Source organism: Lepus europaeus, chromosome 9 (genome assembly GCF_033115175.1).
Source record: "Lepus europaeus isolate LE1 chromosome 9, mLepTim1.pri, whole genome shotgun sequence".
Lineage (NCBI taxonomy): Eukaryota > Metazoa > Chordata > Mammalia > Lagomorpha > Leporidae > Lepus > Lepus europaeus.
Window position 1 is genome coordinate 83,695,708 of NC_084835.1, and position 17,383 is coordinate 83,713,090.

Sequence of the window (17,383 nt, forward strand, 5' to 3'; positions counted from 1 at the left end):
CAACTTTACACAAATGCCTCCAGAATAGCTCTGTTTATTATGAAAACATTCCTTATGTGTAGGTCCCTTCTTAAATACATGTAGAAAATCCTTAATGTTTCTATTATTTCTAAACTACATTGTAAAGATTTTTTCCAACATAGGAAATTACTTAGTGTCATGAGCAGTCCGTAGGCTTCTTGTGAGCTTTCATGAAAGTCCCTTATTCAACAGCTTCCTAACAATGACTCTGGACATTCAGCCTTGGTCCTGAGATACACATTCTTTTGGACTCCTCATCCCACTCTTCATATTTTGAATCTGGTAATGAGCCAAATGGGAATTTTTTAAAAGTACTTAAATGCTTAGTTTTTATAATTCTAGTGCTCAAGTTATAAAATGGGAGTTATCTGTTTTTATACTAACACATATTTCTTTTCACTAGGGAAAAACATACTTGTCTAAAAAGGAATATACTAGTTCTTTATTTGTGTTAACGATGGAAAGAGTAGAATATGTCTGAGAATGTCAGGGATGCTTATGGATAGAAATCTGCATTAAGCTTTCACATGAATTGACACTGCACTGATAAGCAGAACAGCAAATAATGCTGACAAGCACTAGTCTACATTTTCTCCTCTAGCTTTTATAGCTCTTGAAAGGAAACAGGTGTCCACTAAAACCCAAGGATTGCTAGTGCCTTCTGTCTTCTCTAATTCTGAGAAAACTCAAAGTAAATGCTTTGATTCCCTCATGATATTGATGAGACTTTTTCTCTAGTGTGTCGTTTCCTGTGTCTGAAAAGATTTGAGCTCTGACTGAAGGCTTTGCCACATTCATGACACTTGAAGGGTTTTTCCCCAGTGTGAGTTCTCCGATGCTGAATCAGAATTGCACTTCGGCTGAAAGCTTTTTCACACTCATCACATGCATAAGGCTTCTCTCCACTGTGGATTCTCTGATGTAAAATAAGGGCTGAGCTCTGACTGAAGACTTTCCCACATTCATCACACTTGTGTTGCTTTTTTCGAGAGGGGTTTCCTTGTCTTCTTTCAAATCTGCCATTTTGTTCACAGGTTTCTCCACATGTAAAACTCTTGGAGGCATTCACATGAAGGGCGTTAGAAACATCACAGTACAGTTCTATGCCTGAAGGAGTCTTTTGCCTGGAAGCCGTTTTCACATTTATAGTTTTGGTGTCTTCATCTGAAATAATAAATAAAAAAGCAAATGTCATCAGTTCTCTGTTCAGAAAAAAAGGGAAGTAGATGACTCAATTGAAATATATATGGATTAATTACTAGTTTACTGTTTGTAAAGCAGCACAATGTGGAAGATGGGGAAGGTAAGACAAAACATGGAGGTGACCACAAGGCAAGGAGAAAGGTCTCTCTACTAAGGCTGTCATCAACTAGAAAGATGCGAAGCTCCACGGAGAAGGCAGAATGGTGAGTGAGGGTAGAAAGAAGTCAGAGACTGAGGATGCCTGGAAGAAAAGAAAGGCCGAAATGATTAGGAATTACTGGAAATGGAGAGAAGCAGCTAGAATGACAGGAATCACACGTGGCAGCAGGAATCATAAAGATTTAGTACAAGAGTACCAACAGACAAAGCAAAAACTTCATTACAAATGAATCAAAAACTAAGCAAACAAACTGAAAAAACTAAGGGATCAAAAAAGAATACCAACAATGAGGTCAGAAAATATAAGTGAGGCAAAACAAAGGATTACAAACTAGGATGACCAGAATCTCAAAAAATCAAGGTAAGGGTGGGCCTTGTGGCACAGGTTAAGCTGCCACTTGCAATGCTGGCATCCCATACTGGAACACTGGTTCAAGTCCCAATTGTGCTGCTTCTGATCCAACTCCCTACTAATGTGCCAGGGAAGGTAGCAAAAGATGGTCCAAGCACTTGCTTGGGTCCCCGCCACCCACATAGCAGACCTAGATGAAGTTCCTGGCTCCTGGGTTCAGCCTGGCCCAGACCTGGCTGTTGTAACCATTTGGGGAATAAACCAGCAAAAGGAAGATAACTCTTTCCAACTTTCTCTTGCCCCCTCTATCTCTGACACTCTGCCTTTCAAACAAATAAATGTATCTTAAAAAAAAAAAAAAAGATCAAGGGTAGCTAGGAAAAACCTCTGCTCCTATAGATATCTTATAGTAATGGTTGAATGGCTAAACTTACTGTATTATTTTGTATTGCATTTATGTCTATGAAAAAGTGTACATGGTTGCTTAGAGGTTGCACACAGAATGCACACAAATCTGGCTCAACCCACTGGGCCTTCTGATGCAGGGCACTTGAAGCTCCAGCAGAACTGCAAACTCAGATGCAAATATAGAACTTAATTTGAATGTATTCACCAAATAAATCACTTCAGTATTCCTCATGGTGTCATTTTAATTTTTTTAAAGATTTTATTTATTTATTTGAGAGGTAGAGTTACAGACAGTGAGAGGAAGAGACAGAGAGAAAGGTCTTCCTTCCGTTGGTTCACTCCCCAAGAGGCCACAACGGTGGGAGCTATGCTGATCTGAAGCCAGGAGCCAGGTGCTTCTTCCTGGTCTCTCATGTGGGTGCAGGGGCCCAAGGACTTCAGCCATCTTCTACTGCTATCCCAGGCCACAGCAGAGAGCTGGATTGGAAGAGGAGCAGCTGGGACTAGAACTGGTGCCCATATGCCAGCACCGCAGGAGGAGGAGTAACCTACTGCACCACAGCGCTGGCCCCAATGGTGTCATTTTAAGCAAAGCTACAGTTTAAAATGAGTTTGTTAAAGCTCAGCAGTTTGGGACATGGTTGAGGACATGACTTGGCTGGGGCTGACTGTGACTACTGGGATACCTATATATCTAAAGTAACTGTAGAAACCAGACTGAAGGAATGCATAACGGGACTGATAATAAGTGATCCTGTGTGCCTCTCAAGGCATAGTCAAAAAGATGACATGAGAAGAAAAGTTAGTGACTAAGTGTAATACTAAGAAAACTGAGTTTTTTTTTTTTTTAAGATTTTATTTATTTACTTGAAAGGCAGACTTCAGAGAGCAAGAAGGAGAGAAAAAGAAATATTCCATCCATTAGTTCACTCCCCAGATGGGTTGGGACTAGGCCAGGCAGAACCCAGGATCCAGGAGTTCCTTCTGGGTCTCCCATGTGGTTGCAGGGGCCCAAGCACTTGGGCCATCCTCCACTGCTCCCCCAGGCCACAGCAGAGAGCTGGACTGGAAGAGGAGCAACTGGGATTAGAACCCGGTGCCCATATGGGATGCTGGCACCGCAAGCTGAAGATTAACCAAGTGAACCACGGCGCCGGCCCCAATCACTACCGGTTTAAACAGAAACCATTTTATAAATGGTAAGGATTCTGTTTCATTTTTTAAAAATATTTTATTTGAAAGGGGGAGAGAGAGAGCGCTCTGATTTGCTGGTCCATTTCCCAAATGCCTGCGATGGCCAGGGCTGGACCAGGCTGGGCTGAAGCTGAGAGCTGGGAATACACTCCAGATCTCTCACATGGATGGCAGGAACTCAGTTACTGGAGCCATCACCACTGCCTTCCAGGGTCATTATTAGTAGGAACCTAGAGTCAGAAGCCAAAATTAGAAACCAAACTCAAGTACTCCAACGGCAAATGGTAGGCATCTTAACCTCTAGGCAAAATGCTTGCTTCTCAAATTCATTTTAAAAAATTTATTTGAAAGGCAGAGAGACATATAGAGTGAGACAAAGAGCTTAACATCCACTAGTTCACTCCCCAAATGCCTGCAACAGCCCAGACTGAGCAAGGCTGGAGCAAGGGTCTTGGAACTCAATCCAGATCTCCCATAAAGGTGGCCATGACCCAAATACTTGAGCCATCACTGCTACCTTCCAGGGTGCACATTACCAGGCTTCTGGAATCAGAAGTAGAGCTGGCACTTCAGCCTCGGTATTCCTACATGAATGCAGGCATTCCAAGTGGCAACTTAACCACTGCACCAAATGTCTGCCGCCTAAAACACATTTTTTGATAGCTCATATTTCAAAGTGACCCAGTGTTTAGTCACTATTATCAAAATCCTGGCAACAGTCAGAACTTGATAAGCACTGAGCCAGAGGTCACCTGCAGAACCTTTCAGTACCACAGAAATAGTTTTGTAGCTTTGAAAACTGATTATCCTATCACACAATTCTGGTTCTATCTGCCTCGTGTTACAAGATCCTGGGGCCTTTGGCTTTCTGTTTCAAATTTCCCTGTACCTTTTAAAAACAACTGGAAAGGGCTCTGTAAGGATATTTGCAGGTGGACCATGGTTCTTGCCAACACCAACACTCCAGCACCAGACTTCAAGGCTGACCATTTCTGTAGTCACTACCACACCCAGGCTGTAAGCTGGGATGGTTCCCTTCCACCCTTGATACAGTGAGAAAACACTTCCACTTTTCTCTGATATATTTCTAGAGGAGAGGTGTTAAGTGCTTAGTACAAGCCTCATGGGAGTAGGCACTTGTCAAATAAGAATAAAAATGTTTTCTAAAAGGGGCCGGTGCTGTGCGTAGCGAGTAAAGCTGCTGCTTGCAGTGCCAGCATCCCATATGGGTGCCACTTTGAGACCCGGCTGCTCTGCTTCCATTCCAGCTCTCTGCTGTGGCCTGGGAAAGCAGTAGAAGATGGCCCAAGTCCTTGGGCCCCTGCACCAGCGTGGGAGACTCAGAAAAAGCTCCTGGTTCCTGATTTCGGATTAGCGCAGCTCCGGCCATTGCAGCCAATTGGGGAGTGAACCAGCGGATGGAAGACTGACTCTCTCTCTCTCTCTTTCTCTCTCTCTTCCTCTCTCTCCTCTCTGTAACTCTTTCAAATAAATAAATCTAAAAAAAAAAGTTTTCTAAGTATCAATTTCTGTATTTTCTTTGCTTATATGTTTCCTACAGTTTCCTATCGACATTCCCTTGGAAAAATCTAACCTTGTTTAGGTAATTAGCCAGGCCTGAAACACAGAATTGGTGATGGAGCTTCCCAAATGGGGTTTCCCTATTCATCTCTGGCTCCCATTTTATCCTTAATGATCATCTAGAATGAGTGTCTCAAAGGTCACCTTACCAGAAAGGCCTTCTCTACAACTCTACACAATGAGATCCTGTCCCTACCCTCTTATTCTTTGTTTTTTGTTTTTTATTTTCCCTAGAACATATTTCTTAGGATCTGCAATAGAAAGACGGCTATGCCAGCCATTATGGAGTGCTTCTGTAAAAACTGAGATAGCAACAGAGGCCAATTTAAGGTGTGAAGGAGTAGAAATCCATATTCAAAGCACATGAAAAAGCAGTCGTTTCAGCAACAAAACGGGTAATTTTGCTACTAGGTCCCACCAGTAACTGAACAGGCAGTTACATAGGAAATGACACAATGCAGACTACACGTGGAATCCCACAGACAGCCTCAGGGGCTACTGCATGAGGTAGGAATGAGGCTGAGTTGGAGGCCCCACGGGTGAGACTGCCCACTCTTGCTTCACAGGTGTATTTTTATCTGTTTTATGTATTGGAACTCCACATGAAACTTCACTGGAGAAAAAGGTTTGAAAACCCTTATGGGGATGCTGTCAAGAATTTTAAAAATATAAGAATTTATATAAAAGAAACACAATTCTGAATGTTCCTCTAGTTTGGGACAAATAACAGTGGAAGTTCCCGCAGTAAGGAGGAGGCAAGAGGGGAGACTGATGCCTTACATAAGGCAGTGGGATGTCTGTGGTAGGCTGACTCACTCTCTCTCTCTCTCTCTCTCTCTCCTCTCTGTAACTCTTTCAAATAAATAAATCTTAAAAAAAATGTTTTCTAAGTATCAATTTCTGTATTTTCTTTGCTTATATGTTTCCTACAGTTTCCTATCGACATTCCCTTGGAAAAATCTGTACCTCCCTTAGAAATTGAATCCGGCCCCCTCACCATTTTGTCTTAAGGAATGCAGTTCCCCGGATGCCCACTGCAGCTGCTGCTTCACAGGCTTGAGCTTGCTACTTGGTAACTCCTGAGGGATTTCCCAAGGCACTAGCTTCTCGGCAATCAAGTCCGTCCTTTGTCCAACAAGGAAGACCTGCAAATGGGTACACCCAAGGCTGAGGAAGAGAACATTAGGATGAAATAACAAAGGAGAAACTACAGAAAATATCCTGGACATAGGAAACAGAAGGATGAGCGTAGAGCCCCATTCTATTTCCTGGGACACAGAGAAGGACATTCCTCAGCCTACACCCCAAGCCATGCTAAGTGGGAATGCAATTTGGTAAGCTCCACCCTTGATGGTACCACCCATGCTTCTGACTCTGCCTGGTCATTTGTGCCCCACAGATGCCTTCTTACCTGGTCAGCCTGCCTGTCAAACTCTCTCTCCACATCCTCCAGCACAGTCACGACCTCCTCTCCATTGGCTGGCTGATGCTCTTGCACCCAGGCCTGCAGCTCCTCAGGCAGGATGGCCAGGAACTGCTCCAGCACCAGCAGCTCCAGGATCTGCTCCTTGGTGTGCACCTCTGGCCTCAGCCACTGACAGCAAAGCTCCCGGAGCCTGCTCAGAGCCTCCCGGGGGCCAGGTGAATCCTGGTAGCCGAACTGCCTGAACTGCTGGCGGAAGGTATCTGGGCTGTAGCCGCGGCCACAGAGAAGACTAGAGTCCGGATCACAGGTCCGCTCTTCCTCTTCCATTTTCACCACCAGAATCCCATCAGGCTCTTCTGATGTTTGTGGAGGGAGCACTGATGACTCTCTGAATTTTGCAGACATTCTGACAGGCAATAGCGGAAGACTGCTAACCTTTAATCCTCAAGAAGATGGAGCTCTCCTTACAGATACTCGTTAAAAAATATGATTAAAGAAACAAGTGGAAATAAGGTAAAGGACAAATGCTTCTAGGAACAAAACAACTAAGAACAGAAATAGAAGATGGCAGAGAAAGTACTGACATTAATACTAACGTACACCATGCTTTCAAAGAATACCTTTCTCTAAGAGAACCAAAGAGCTACGGCTCATTAGTTCACATGCATGAGTAATTTCCAATTTATTTTGAAGACCATGCCCACGAGACCGACTCAATATTACAATAAGAGGTCAGCCAGGACTGCACAGAAGCTCTCAGAGAACAGAAATAAGGGAAGCCTGAGAAAAGCCATGACTGAGGAGCAGGTTCAAAGAACCGATCAGTTTTATCTAGTCTGCTACAAAGGGCTTGAAGAAATATTCTCATGAGACAAGTATTTTTGTGAGGCATTTTTTTTCAACTTTCACTAATTGTTAAAATTGTATCATCTGGAAATTAAAGGAATCATTCAAAAGAAAAAGCAAGTGCAATTTCTCCATCTTAATGATTCCTATTTTTTCACTTCCTTCTACTTCCTATCTGTAACAACTATACTTGAATCATTTACTTAACATCTCTTTATTGTAGAATATTGGGGTGTTTTAATGTTCATGTTACAATAGTGCTAGAAGGTATTTCCATGACTAGCATTATTTTTCCCCTTTCAATTTTTTTCCTTCAAGCACGTCCTAAGGTCTGTGCTGAGGTCAAAAGAGAGTGGCAAGTTCTATCTTGCTATATGTTATTAAAAAAAAAAATCGCTAAAAAGGGGGCCGGTCTTGTGACACAGCAGGTTAAACTGCTAGCATCCAAGATGAGCACCTCTTTGAGTCTCGGCTGCTCCACCTCTCAGCACTGGGAAACAGAGAATGGCTCCAGGGCTTGGGCCCCTGCCACCCCTGGGGAAACTCTGATGGAGTTCCAGGCTCCTGGCTTGGGCCTGGCCAAGCCCAGCTGTTCCAGTTATTTAGGGAGTGAACCAGCAAACAGAAGATCTCTCTCCCCCTCAATCTGTAACTCTACCTACACACACATCTATGTATGTGTATATATTTTTTAAATCATAAAAAATATCAACTCACAATGTTACCAGTAATTCCCAGTAACGTGTCAGGGCACTGAGCTAGCCACATATTAGCTTGTTAGTGCTTCCTGCTAACCACTTATCGTAGCACCATTTAATATATGTATCACCAGTAACTACAGTAATCAAACTTGTAAAATTGGGCCATGGTGTGTGATGTGTCTGTACATGTTCAGAAAATATTAACTAATCTTAAAATCTTAAATGTGTCCCCATTTTCCCTATTTACGTAGCTTGCCACCTGATAGTTTCTGTATTCACCATGCACTGTTCTAGGCATTGCAGACACAGGGTGACCAGGATAAAGTGTGTGCTGCATGTAACTCCTGTTATCAAGGAAGTGACACAACCTTAGCCAGTGATGTGCTACGCTGTAAACAGCAGCAGATACACATAGAATTTGCTTTGTGCCAAGCACTAAACACATTAATATGAATAAACAGAAGCCTATCTAAATCCTCATAAAAGCCCCAGGCGGTTATTTTTATCCCCAGGTTGCGATGAGGAACCTGTCACAGCACAGTGGTTATCGTGGCCAAGAACAAAGCAGCCATGGCTGGGTCTGCATCCAGGCTGCCGCAGTTACCCATCTCGGACAAGAGGCCAAGGGCAGGAGAGGCCCCTCGGGGCGACCCCTGCTCAGCGACGCCGCGCAGCCCCGGACAGAGCAGAGGCTGGGGGGCCGACCCGAGAGGCGGGAAGTTCTGTTGCGGTCACGAGCCTGGAGCGCCGGGGACCCCTAAGGGACAAGTGAGGAACCCCGAGGCTAAAGCAGTGTCGCTTGGCAGCAGCAGCACAAACTGCGCCCACAAAGCGCTGGGCTCTGCACGCGAGGCGAGCGCGCCGCCCCGCACGGCCGCCCCGCCGGAAGCGAGCGCGGTCTCCCGCAGGGGCTTTGCGGAGAGGCGCCGCGCTCCGCCACTCGCCGTCCTCCCGCCGGCCGGCCGCTCCGGAAGGGCCTCCACGCCTCCCCGACTCCGCGGGCCGCCGGGGCGTGGGGCGGGGACGGGCCTGGGGCCAGACGCGCGGGAAGCCGAGGGGAGCGGGCGAGCAGGGGGTGGGGAGGGGGTGCGCCGAGGCCCGCGCCCACCCCCGACAGACCGTGGCTTCCGCCGGCGGCCTAGGGGCCCTGACAAGACCTCGGCTCTCACCTCCGGGCCAGGAAGGACGACCCAACGCAGCCGGTACAAAGCCAACGGCGGGCAGCAGCTGCTTCCGGTCCTGGCGGCCGAGGGGGCGGCGGTTGCCATGGAGACTCTCCGCGGCGGAGGGCGGGGGGATGGCGGACAGCCCCTGCAGGTGGGCCCCAGCGGCTTGGTGTGCGGGTTCAAGCCAGCCAGCCATGGTACTTTTCTTTATTTCTTTTTTTAAAAAAGATTTATTTATTTATTTGAAAGTCAGACCTACACAGTGAAAAAAGGAGAGGCAGAGAGAGAGAGGTCTTCCCTCCGATGGTTCACTCCCCAACTGGCCGCAAGGGCCGGAGCTGTGCCGATCAGAGGCCAGGAGCCAGGAGCTTCCTCCCGGTCTCCCACGTGGGTGCAGGGGCCCAGGGACTTGGGCCATCTTCTACTGCTTTCCCAGGGCCATAGCAGAGAGCTGGATCGGAAGTGGAGCAGCTGGGACTTGAACCAGTGTCTATATGGGATGCCAGCACTGCAGGAGGTGGCTCTACCGGCTACACATAGTGCCAGCCTCCGCGCCATAGTACTTTTCAAAGCGCTTTTACTCACAGCGTTGCGTTAATTCTCTTAAACCCTGTAAAGTTATTCCATTTCACAGAAGAAAAAATATCTGTGACTTGCCCAAGGTCGCAGAGGGTTGGTTCTGTGTTCTGGGCACGGCTTGCTCGGATCCCAGGGTGCTACTGAAGGCTGTAAGGCGCCAAGTATTGACGTTTTAAGGAATAGGTTTGACGTACTCCAACCCCATGTTTTCCCACAGGGGCCCTTAAAACGGTGAGAACCTGCTCACACGTAGATTTTTGTCACCAATACATATACTTTTATTTCCTCAGATAATTTTTATTTACTTAAAAGGCAAACAGAGAAACAGGGAGTGGTCTTCCATCTGCGAGTTCACTATCCAAATGCCTGCTGAACCAGTCCTAAACCAGGAGAAGAGACCCCCACATGGGTGCAGGGGCCCAACGACTTGGGTCGTCTTCCACTGCCTTCCCAGGCGCACTAGTAGGAAGCTGGACAAGAAGCAGAGCTGCTGGGATTCAAACCCACACTCCAGTATGCTGGAGAGGACTCTGCTGATGTTTTATTTGACGTGTTTTAAAATTGAATCAATTCTCGCCATGTCAATTTTGGTTTCATACTTAAATATCTACATTTGTTCTGGCCTAGCGGTTCAGACTCCATTTGGGATGCCCATATCCCATACCTGAGTGAGCAATCAGAGTCCCAGCTCTGCTCCTCACTCCAGCTTCCTGCCAGTGCGGTAGTTGCATCCCTGCCACCCACATGGGCGATCTAGATGGAGTTTCTGGCTCCCGGCTCAGTATGGGCTGGAAGCCATTGCAGCATTTGCAGAGTAAACCTGTGGATGGGAGCCCTCTTTCTGTATCTCTCTGCTTCTCAAACATTTATAAATAATTAAAACCTACCCTGTTCACTTAGAAAATTCAAACATCTAGAATACTGGTGCTGCATTTCCCTAGGGCAAACACCCGCTTTAGGCTGAGCATGCTTTCTTCAGTTTGCCAAAGCCCCAACCTCCCCCTTTCCCCTTCCATCAGCTTCTAGCTCCTATAGGTATTTGTGTTTGGAATCTCATCTTCCATCTGGTTCTCAAAGATGTCCATGACCCAGATGACTGCTTCTCAAACTTGAAATACAAATCCCTTGGGAGTCTTGTTAAATTGTAGATTCTGATTCAAAAGGTTTTAAGTGGGACCGAGTTGCTGCATTTCTAGCCTCTGATTGATTCTAAGAGCTAGTTCATGATACCTGTCCACCAAGAAACCATGACAGTGTCTGTTTCCAAGAATAACTTGATGGAGAGCCAAGCTGAAGCTGCCAGAGAGCTGGTCCAAGCATCAGCCATGTTGCAGTACTAGCAGTACCACTGTGCCATCAGTAAGTGAAGCTCCGTCCCCGATCTTTAATACGGCTTCTTTGGTATTAAACAGTGAGTTTGTACCAATTAAAATGTGTTTTAATTATTGCACAGATGTGGGTGAGGTTTTTAATTGCCCATTTGGCAGATGTCTCTGAGGTAAAGCATGGCTGAGTCTCTTCGGAAAAAGCACTTAACAAGCACCCTGAAAGTGGTTCCAAATCCCTGGGGTTTTGAGGATAAACTCAGGATGAACTCAGAAACTACTTTGGAATGTCTGTCTTTGTGACTGAACTTGGTGATGTTGTACCCTTCTGTTTTTTAATAATACTCTTGCATTTTTATGGAGATGGAGAAATACAGGTTAAAAAAAGTCACCATTAGTAATGAAACCACGAGCTGTGATAAAAATTATCCACTCATTCAACTAACATTTTGGTATATAATAAACCCAATGCTAGTCCTGTAATATGTACATTTTATGGTAAAATTGGCTGAGTTACCCTTCTGAATTCCTTTCGAATTGTTGATTAAAAAAAAAAAAAGATGATAGTTGTGATGCCTTTAGCAGGCTTTACTTGACCATTTTTTATGTTTTGAAAAGTCATGCCGGCGCTGCGGCTCACTAAGCTAATCCTCCGCCTTGCGGCGCTGGCACACCGGGTTCTAGTCCCAGTCCGGATTCTGTCCCGGTTGCCCCTCTTCCAGGCCAGCTCTCTGCTGTGGCCAGGGAGTGCAGTGGAGGATGGCTCAAGTGCTTGGGCCCTGCACCCCATGGGAGACTAGGATAGGCACCTGGCTCCTGCCATCGGATCAGCGCGGTGCGCCGGCCGCAGCACGCCAGCCACAGCGGCCATTGGAGGGTGAACCAACGGCAAAAGGAAGACCTTTCTCTCTCTCTCTCTCTCTCACTGTCCACTCTGCCTGTCAAAAAAAAAAATTTATTAGGTCACCACTTCATAAAAATGGCACACATCCGAGAATACATTTGTTGTCTTTTGATGTTCTCTGATTATGAAAATATGGGGCAGCTTTAGTAGCGCATAAGGTAGAAATGGTAAGACTTCTCCGTTTCTTCTTCACTTTAGTTCTTCTGATGAGCAAACAGAACCTTCTGAATGCTGCTGAAGCAGTTTCTCATTAGTGTTCTCCTTGATAATAATAATCAGTCTTAGTGAGTGCTGCCATGTACTTAAGAGATGGGTGGAATAGTGTGTCTTGGGAGTGTGAGTCTTAAGAATAGGATGTCTCACAAATTCATAAGGCTTCTTCCCACAGGCATTACCTGATGACTAATAAGGGGTGACAGCCATGTAAAGTGTCATGGCCTGGGTCACAGTGATGAGGCTTCTCACCTGTGCATCCTTTGATATAAATCAGTGTTGTGCCCTGACTAAGGGTCTTCCCACAAGCTTCACTTTCACCGTCTATTTTCTGTTGCTACAACTGAATACCACAGATTTGCTCGCTTATAAAGAATAGTTTATTTGCCTTATGGTTCTGAATGCTGAGAAGTCCAAGATTAAGGGACCAGCATATAGTAAGGGCTTTTACCCTTTTTCATCCTATTGTCTCGGAAGGGCTGTAAGGTTAGCAAGAGCACCTGAAACAGAAAGCAGGCGGGACCAGGTGTTCTATAACAACCTGCTCCTGTAATAATTAACACACTCCCATAAAAGCATTAAACCCTCAAGAAGCTCCACCCTCATGATTCAATCACATTAAAAGCTTCACCTTTTAATACTATCACAATGGCAATTAAATTTCAATGTGAGCTTTGTAGGAAACACTTACACCATAGCATAGGACTTCTCCCACTGTGCATTCTCTGGTGATCAAAAGGCTTTTCCACCTTTGCCCACCCTTGTTTCTTGCCACTGTGGCTCACTGACCTGTGAGTTCTGTACTCTGAAGGCTTTTCTTCCCCATCCACTCTCATGTGTGTGTTTTCTTTCCTGTGTAGATTCTCTGGTATAGACTAAAGACTGATATTGGGCTAAAATTCTATCACGTGCATAGCAGTTATACAATGGTGTTTCCTATGAGATGGTTTCCTCTGATTTCATTCTAATCTGCCTTCAAAGGTGTTTCCAACCTGGAGCCATAATGTCTTCACTATGGCTCTTAGCAGAAATGACCTTATGTAGGAACTTCCTTCTTAGAAAAATATTCTTTCCTTTTCATACAGATATTTTCAACTGAAATAAGAAATAGAAATATCACCTGTTCCTCTGAGGCAAACAGTGGCGAAGAAATGGATGAAAACAGCAAGAACAATGTAGATACAAGGGCTCCATAGCTTAAGCTTATTCATAGGAAAGAGTATTCAGAAAATTGCAAGAAGCTAAAACAGTTTTATCAAGGTCAGAGGTGATCCATAAGTGCTAGCAAGTCGGGAGTTTTGAGAAGTGAGCTGAAGTTAATAAATACACACACACAGAGGTTGTAGATAGAAATATATGTATAATATATGGTTACATATGTGTATAATATTTGCATATATGTTTACTGGATTATTGTTCAGTATCAGGCACTGTGGCAATTTCTTCCACTAATCATTTATTTAATTTTTACAACTCTGCATTGCATATTCCTACACTGATCAGGACAGGAGCAAGACAAGCTGTCCTTGCAAGGAGTCAGTCCAGTGTTGTCCAGCGATATGACACAGGATGAAGAACTCACTGGGAATCCCGCCAGTCAACACTCTTCACTGAAGCCCGTCAGTAGGCATTTAGGGAAAGGTATTGATTTTAAAGACAAGAGGCTCAAATAAGCAAACAAAGACGACTAGGGGAACTTAGACAAAGTGAAAAGCAGAAGACATTTTATTAAAAAAATACTTAATGTCCTCAGAGAGTAAAGGAGGGCATTGCTTCCTGTTCTTGTTTCATGGAAGCTCTAATGAAGAAATCCAGAAAAGTAATCATTTGAAAATTAAAACCACAATGGATACAGAAAATTCAATTAAAGAGTTGGGAAAGCAAGAAAGTTCTCCAGAAAGCACAAAAAGAGGGCAAAAATCAGAAGACAGGTTCAAGTGATATATCCAAATGGTAAGAGCTACAGAAAACAAGGACAGAGAAGAGGAAGAGGCATTCTGATATTGTGAACTATGTATTTGGTGTCTGTCCCTATTTCCTGGCAGACAACTCCTAAAATCCTTAGAATGCTCACAGTGTCTTTTTAATACACTAATGAGTTGACCCATGGCTGGTAGCTTCAGGGTGGGGTTCGATCACCAGAAAGGCCAAGGCGCGATCAGAATGATGGGATTTTCAGCCCCATCTCCTAAGTTCTGGGGATGAAGGTTAAGTTGATTACCAACAGCCAGTGACTTCGGCCATCTTGTACTACTTTCCCAGGCCATAGCAGAGAGCTGGATCAGGAGTGGGGTGGCCAGGACTTGAACCGGCACCCATATGGGATGCAGGCACTGTAGGCGGCAGCTTTACCCGCTAAGCCACAGCACCGGCCCCATCATCACAATTTTTAAAATCCAAATAAAATAAATATTTTATAGAGAAGATCCTTCAGGAGACAGCAGCGGTGGAGGGGGATAATTTTTGGCAGAAGGTAAAGAAGACTTACGTGAATGAGAGATATCCCAAGATCATGGACTGGATAACTGGATGTAAAAATGACAGTTCTTCCTAAATTAATCTGTAGAGTTAATGCAATAAAATTAATATACTTTTTTGTGGAAACTGAAAAACTGGTATTAACATTTGTATGGAAATATTAAAGACACTCCTGAAAGAGAATGGAGTGATAAGATTTGTTCTATAACCTATAATGTGTTATTTAAAAGTTGCTTAACTGGGTCTAGCATTGTGGCCTAGCAAGTTAAGCCGCCGCCTGAAACTCTGGCATCCCATATGGGCGTGGGTTCGAGACAAGGCTGCTCCACTTCCAATGCAGCTCTGTGGTAATACACCTGGGAAAGCAGTGGAAGATGAGCCAAGTGCTTGGGATCTTGTGCACCCATACGGGAGGCCCAGAAGCAGCTCTGGGCTCCTAGCTTCGGCTGGCCATTTGGGGAATGAGCCAACAGATGGAAGATCTCTCCTTCTCTGTAAGTCTGCCTCTCAAATAAATACCAAGAAATAAATAAATCTAAAAGTTGCTTAACTAAAATAGTGTGGTATCAATGTAAAGATAAGTAAGCAGATCAATCAATGAAAGAGATTACAGCTCCAGGGATAGATTCACAGATACATGGATTCTTGAACATGTGACACAATTAGCGCTACAGAATGGTAGAAGATGGGAAGATGATCTTTTCAACAAATGATGCTAGATAAATTAAGTATCCATATACAAAAAAAAACAAAATAAAATTTGACCCCTGCCCCCCTCACCATACACAAAAGTAATTTCCATGTACATCATAGACCTAATTATGAAAAGCAAAACAATTAAGGACTTCTAGGCCAGTGTTGTGGCATAGGGGTTTAAGCCACCACTTGCAATGCTGGCATCCTATATCAGAGAGCCAGTGGAGTTCTGGCTGCTCCGCTTTCAATTCAGCCTCCTACAGATATGCCTGGGAAGGCAGCAGAAGATGGCCAATCAGTCAAGTAGGAGACCCAGATGGAGTTCATGGCTCCTGGCTTCAGCCTGACCTACCCCAGGCTACTGTGGCCATTTGTGGGGAGTGAGCCATCAGATGGAAGATATCACTCTGTGTCATTCTGTCTTTCAAATCTTTTAAAAAAGTAAGGAATAAAATATAGGTCAGTATCTTCAGAATATTGGAAGAGGAGAAATTTTTAGAATAGGATATTAACACTTTTAACCAGAAATCGACAACTTGATAAATCTGACATTAAAATTCAGAACATCTGTTCACTAAAAGAATGAAAGGCAAGCAAGTGTGTGTTCCCAGGATGATAGCTATGTCGTAAATGGGAAGGTGCACAGTCTCAATTTGACCAGTAGCACCAAGAACAGCTCCAGTAATATTTAAAATTGTAATTGTTTGAGAATTTAGATTTGTTTAACAACAGTCAGAGGACCTTACATCTTCAGCAGAGAATGTAGGCAGTAATTTTGGTAAGCACCTAGAAACCTAAGCAAAAAAATGAGACAATGTCATGATTTCCCAGGAGCAAAACCACAGAAGGATATTATCAGAAAGAAAATATAATTATAAAAATGCCCTGGGCCTTTTGTGAGAAATATTTACAAAACATAATATGGTCATTATAAGGGTATCTAGAGGAGGAGGTGGCAAGGACAAAGCTAAATCTCCCTCATCCTCCAAGGTAGCGAAACACGCGCAGTGCTCTTTCTCCTGTTCTCCAGAAGAGGGCGCAAAGGGAACGGGATTGTCAACTTGGATTTTTCAGCACTGGCTTCCTGCAGACTACCCTTCGCTTTCATTTTGGGAGAGATGACAAACTGTCAACCACCTAAGTGTTGGGCTCAAAAAGCGTTACCCCACAAAGTGACACTGACACGCGGAGGACTTTGGACTAAAGGATAATGGAAGCCCTCAGAAGCAAAGTGTTTACCTGACTCTCGCCCACTCTGCTGCAGACACCAGACCACGAGAACCAGAACCCCTTTTCCTCCCACAAGCCTAGGAAAGTCCTCTCTCCCTTCTCCGAAGTCTCTCGAAGATGCCCATTCCAGAGGGATCCTGCCCCACACCTGGAAGAGAGGAATGTTACACAGAGAGGGCAAGAAGAATCTGGACAGACAGGCCTGGCCGGCCTTTCCCTCCCCATAGCCTGTTCCATGGGTCATACCCTTCTGTCTGATCACCCCGTGACCCGGCCATCCATTCTTCACTGACTCTAAGCATAAAGTAGTTTCCCTTCGTTTCTGAAGGCTCCCGTTTCACAGAGAACTTGTGAAGCTCTTCCCTTGTTAACCTGTTGTTAGAGGAGCGCTGGCTGTCACCTTTATGACTTTCTGCCCGACATAAACAGCCTTCTTTGAGGGCCAGGGCACCGCACAGGGGTGTCCCGGTGAAAGACACAACTAAACCCCCCACAAGCTTGTGGGGCCACCTTTGGAGGCCACCCTAGGGGTTCAAGGAGTCCTGGGCACATAGTGAGTTGGGGGTGTCCCTGGGAGAGGTTGGAGTGGGGAGGGGAGACCCGAGAGGGGATGTGCACCTGGCAGCAAGAGCCATGACGTATTTGCATGAGGCAGGGGGCATAGGATAAACCACACACGGGGAAATCAGTCAATCAAACCTCACCAGGGACCCAGGAGGACTATGGGAATACAGGAAGTAGCACACTAGACCTGTTGGTGGGGGAGCCGTAAAGAGCCAAGGCTCTGCCCCCAAAACACTGGGCAGATTCTGAGGTCTCTTCAGTCTTCTTTAATTTCCGGAAGATCCCTTTTGAATTCACCTCCCACTTTCTGTTCTGCCTCTCTCCTCCCTTGCAGCCT

At 45.0% G+C, this 17,383-nt stretch overlaps 1 protein-coding gene across 1 annotated transcript; it reads right to left on the reverse strand.

The window, feature by feature from the left end:
* On the reverse strand, positions 1 to 9,123 carry LOC133767223 (zinc finger protein 396-like). Its single transcript, XM_062201544.1, has 4 exons — positions 9,061 to 9,123; positions 6,330 to 6,750; positions 5,916 to 6,063; positions 1 to 1,185 (listed from the first exon to the last, which is right to left on the reverse strand). Exons 2-4 carry the CDS (start codon positions 6,747 to 6,749, stop codon positions 731 to 733), a joined length of 1,023 nt encoding a protein of 340 aa, XP_062057528.1. The 5' UTR covers position 6,750; positions 9,061 to 9,123; the 3' UTR covers positions 1 to 730.
* Positions 9,124 to 17,383: the final 8,260 nt, after the last annotated feature.

Coding starts and splice junctions, on each gene's coding strand:
- LOC133767223 (XM_062201544.1), bottom strand. CDS start 6,749: ATGTCTGCAAAATTCAGAGAGTCATCAGTGCTCCCTCCACAAACATCA. Junction 6,064..6,329: donor TTGACAGGCAGGCTGACCAG/GTAAGAAGGCAT, acceptor ACCCATTTGCAG/GTCTTCCTTGTTGGACAAAG. Junction 1,186..5,915: donor GCATTCCTTAAGACAAAATG/GTGAGGGGGCCG, acceptor TTATTATTTCAG/ATGAAGACACCAAAACTATA.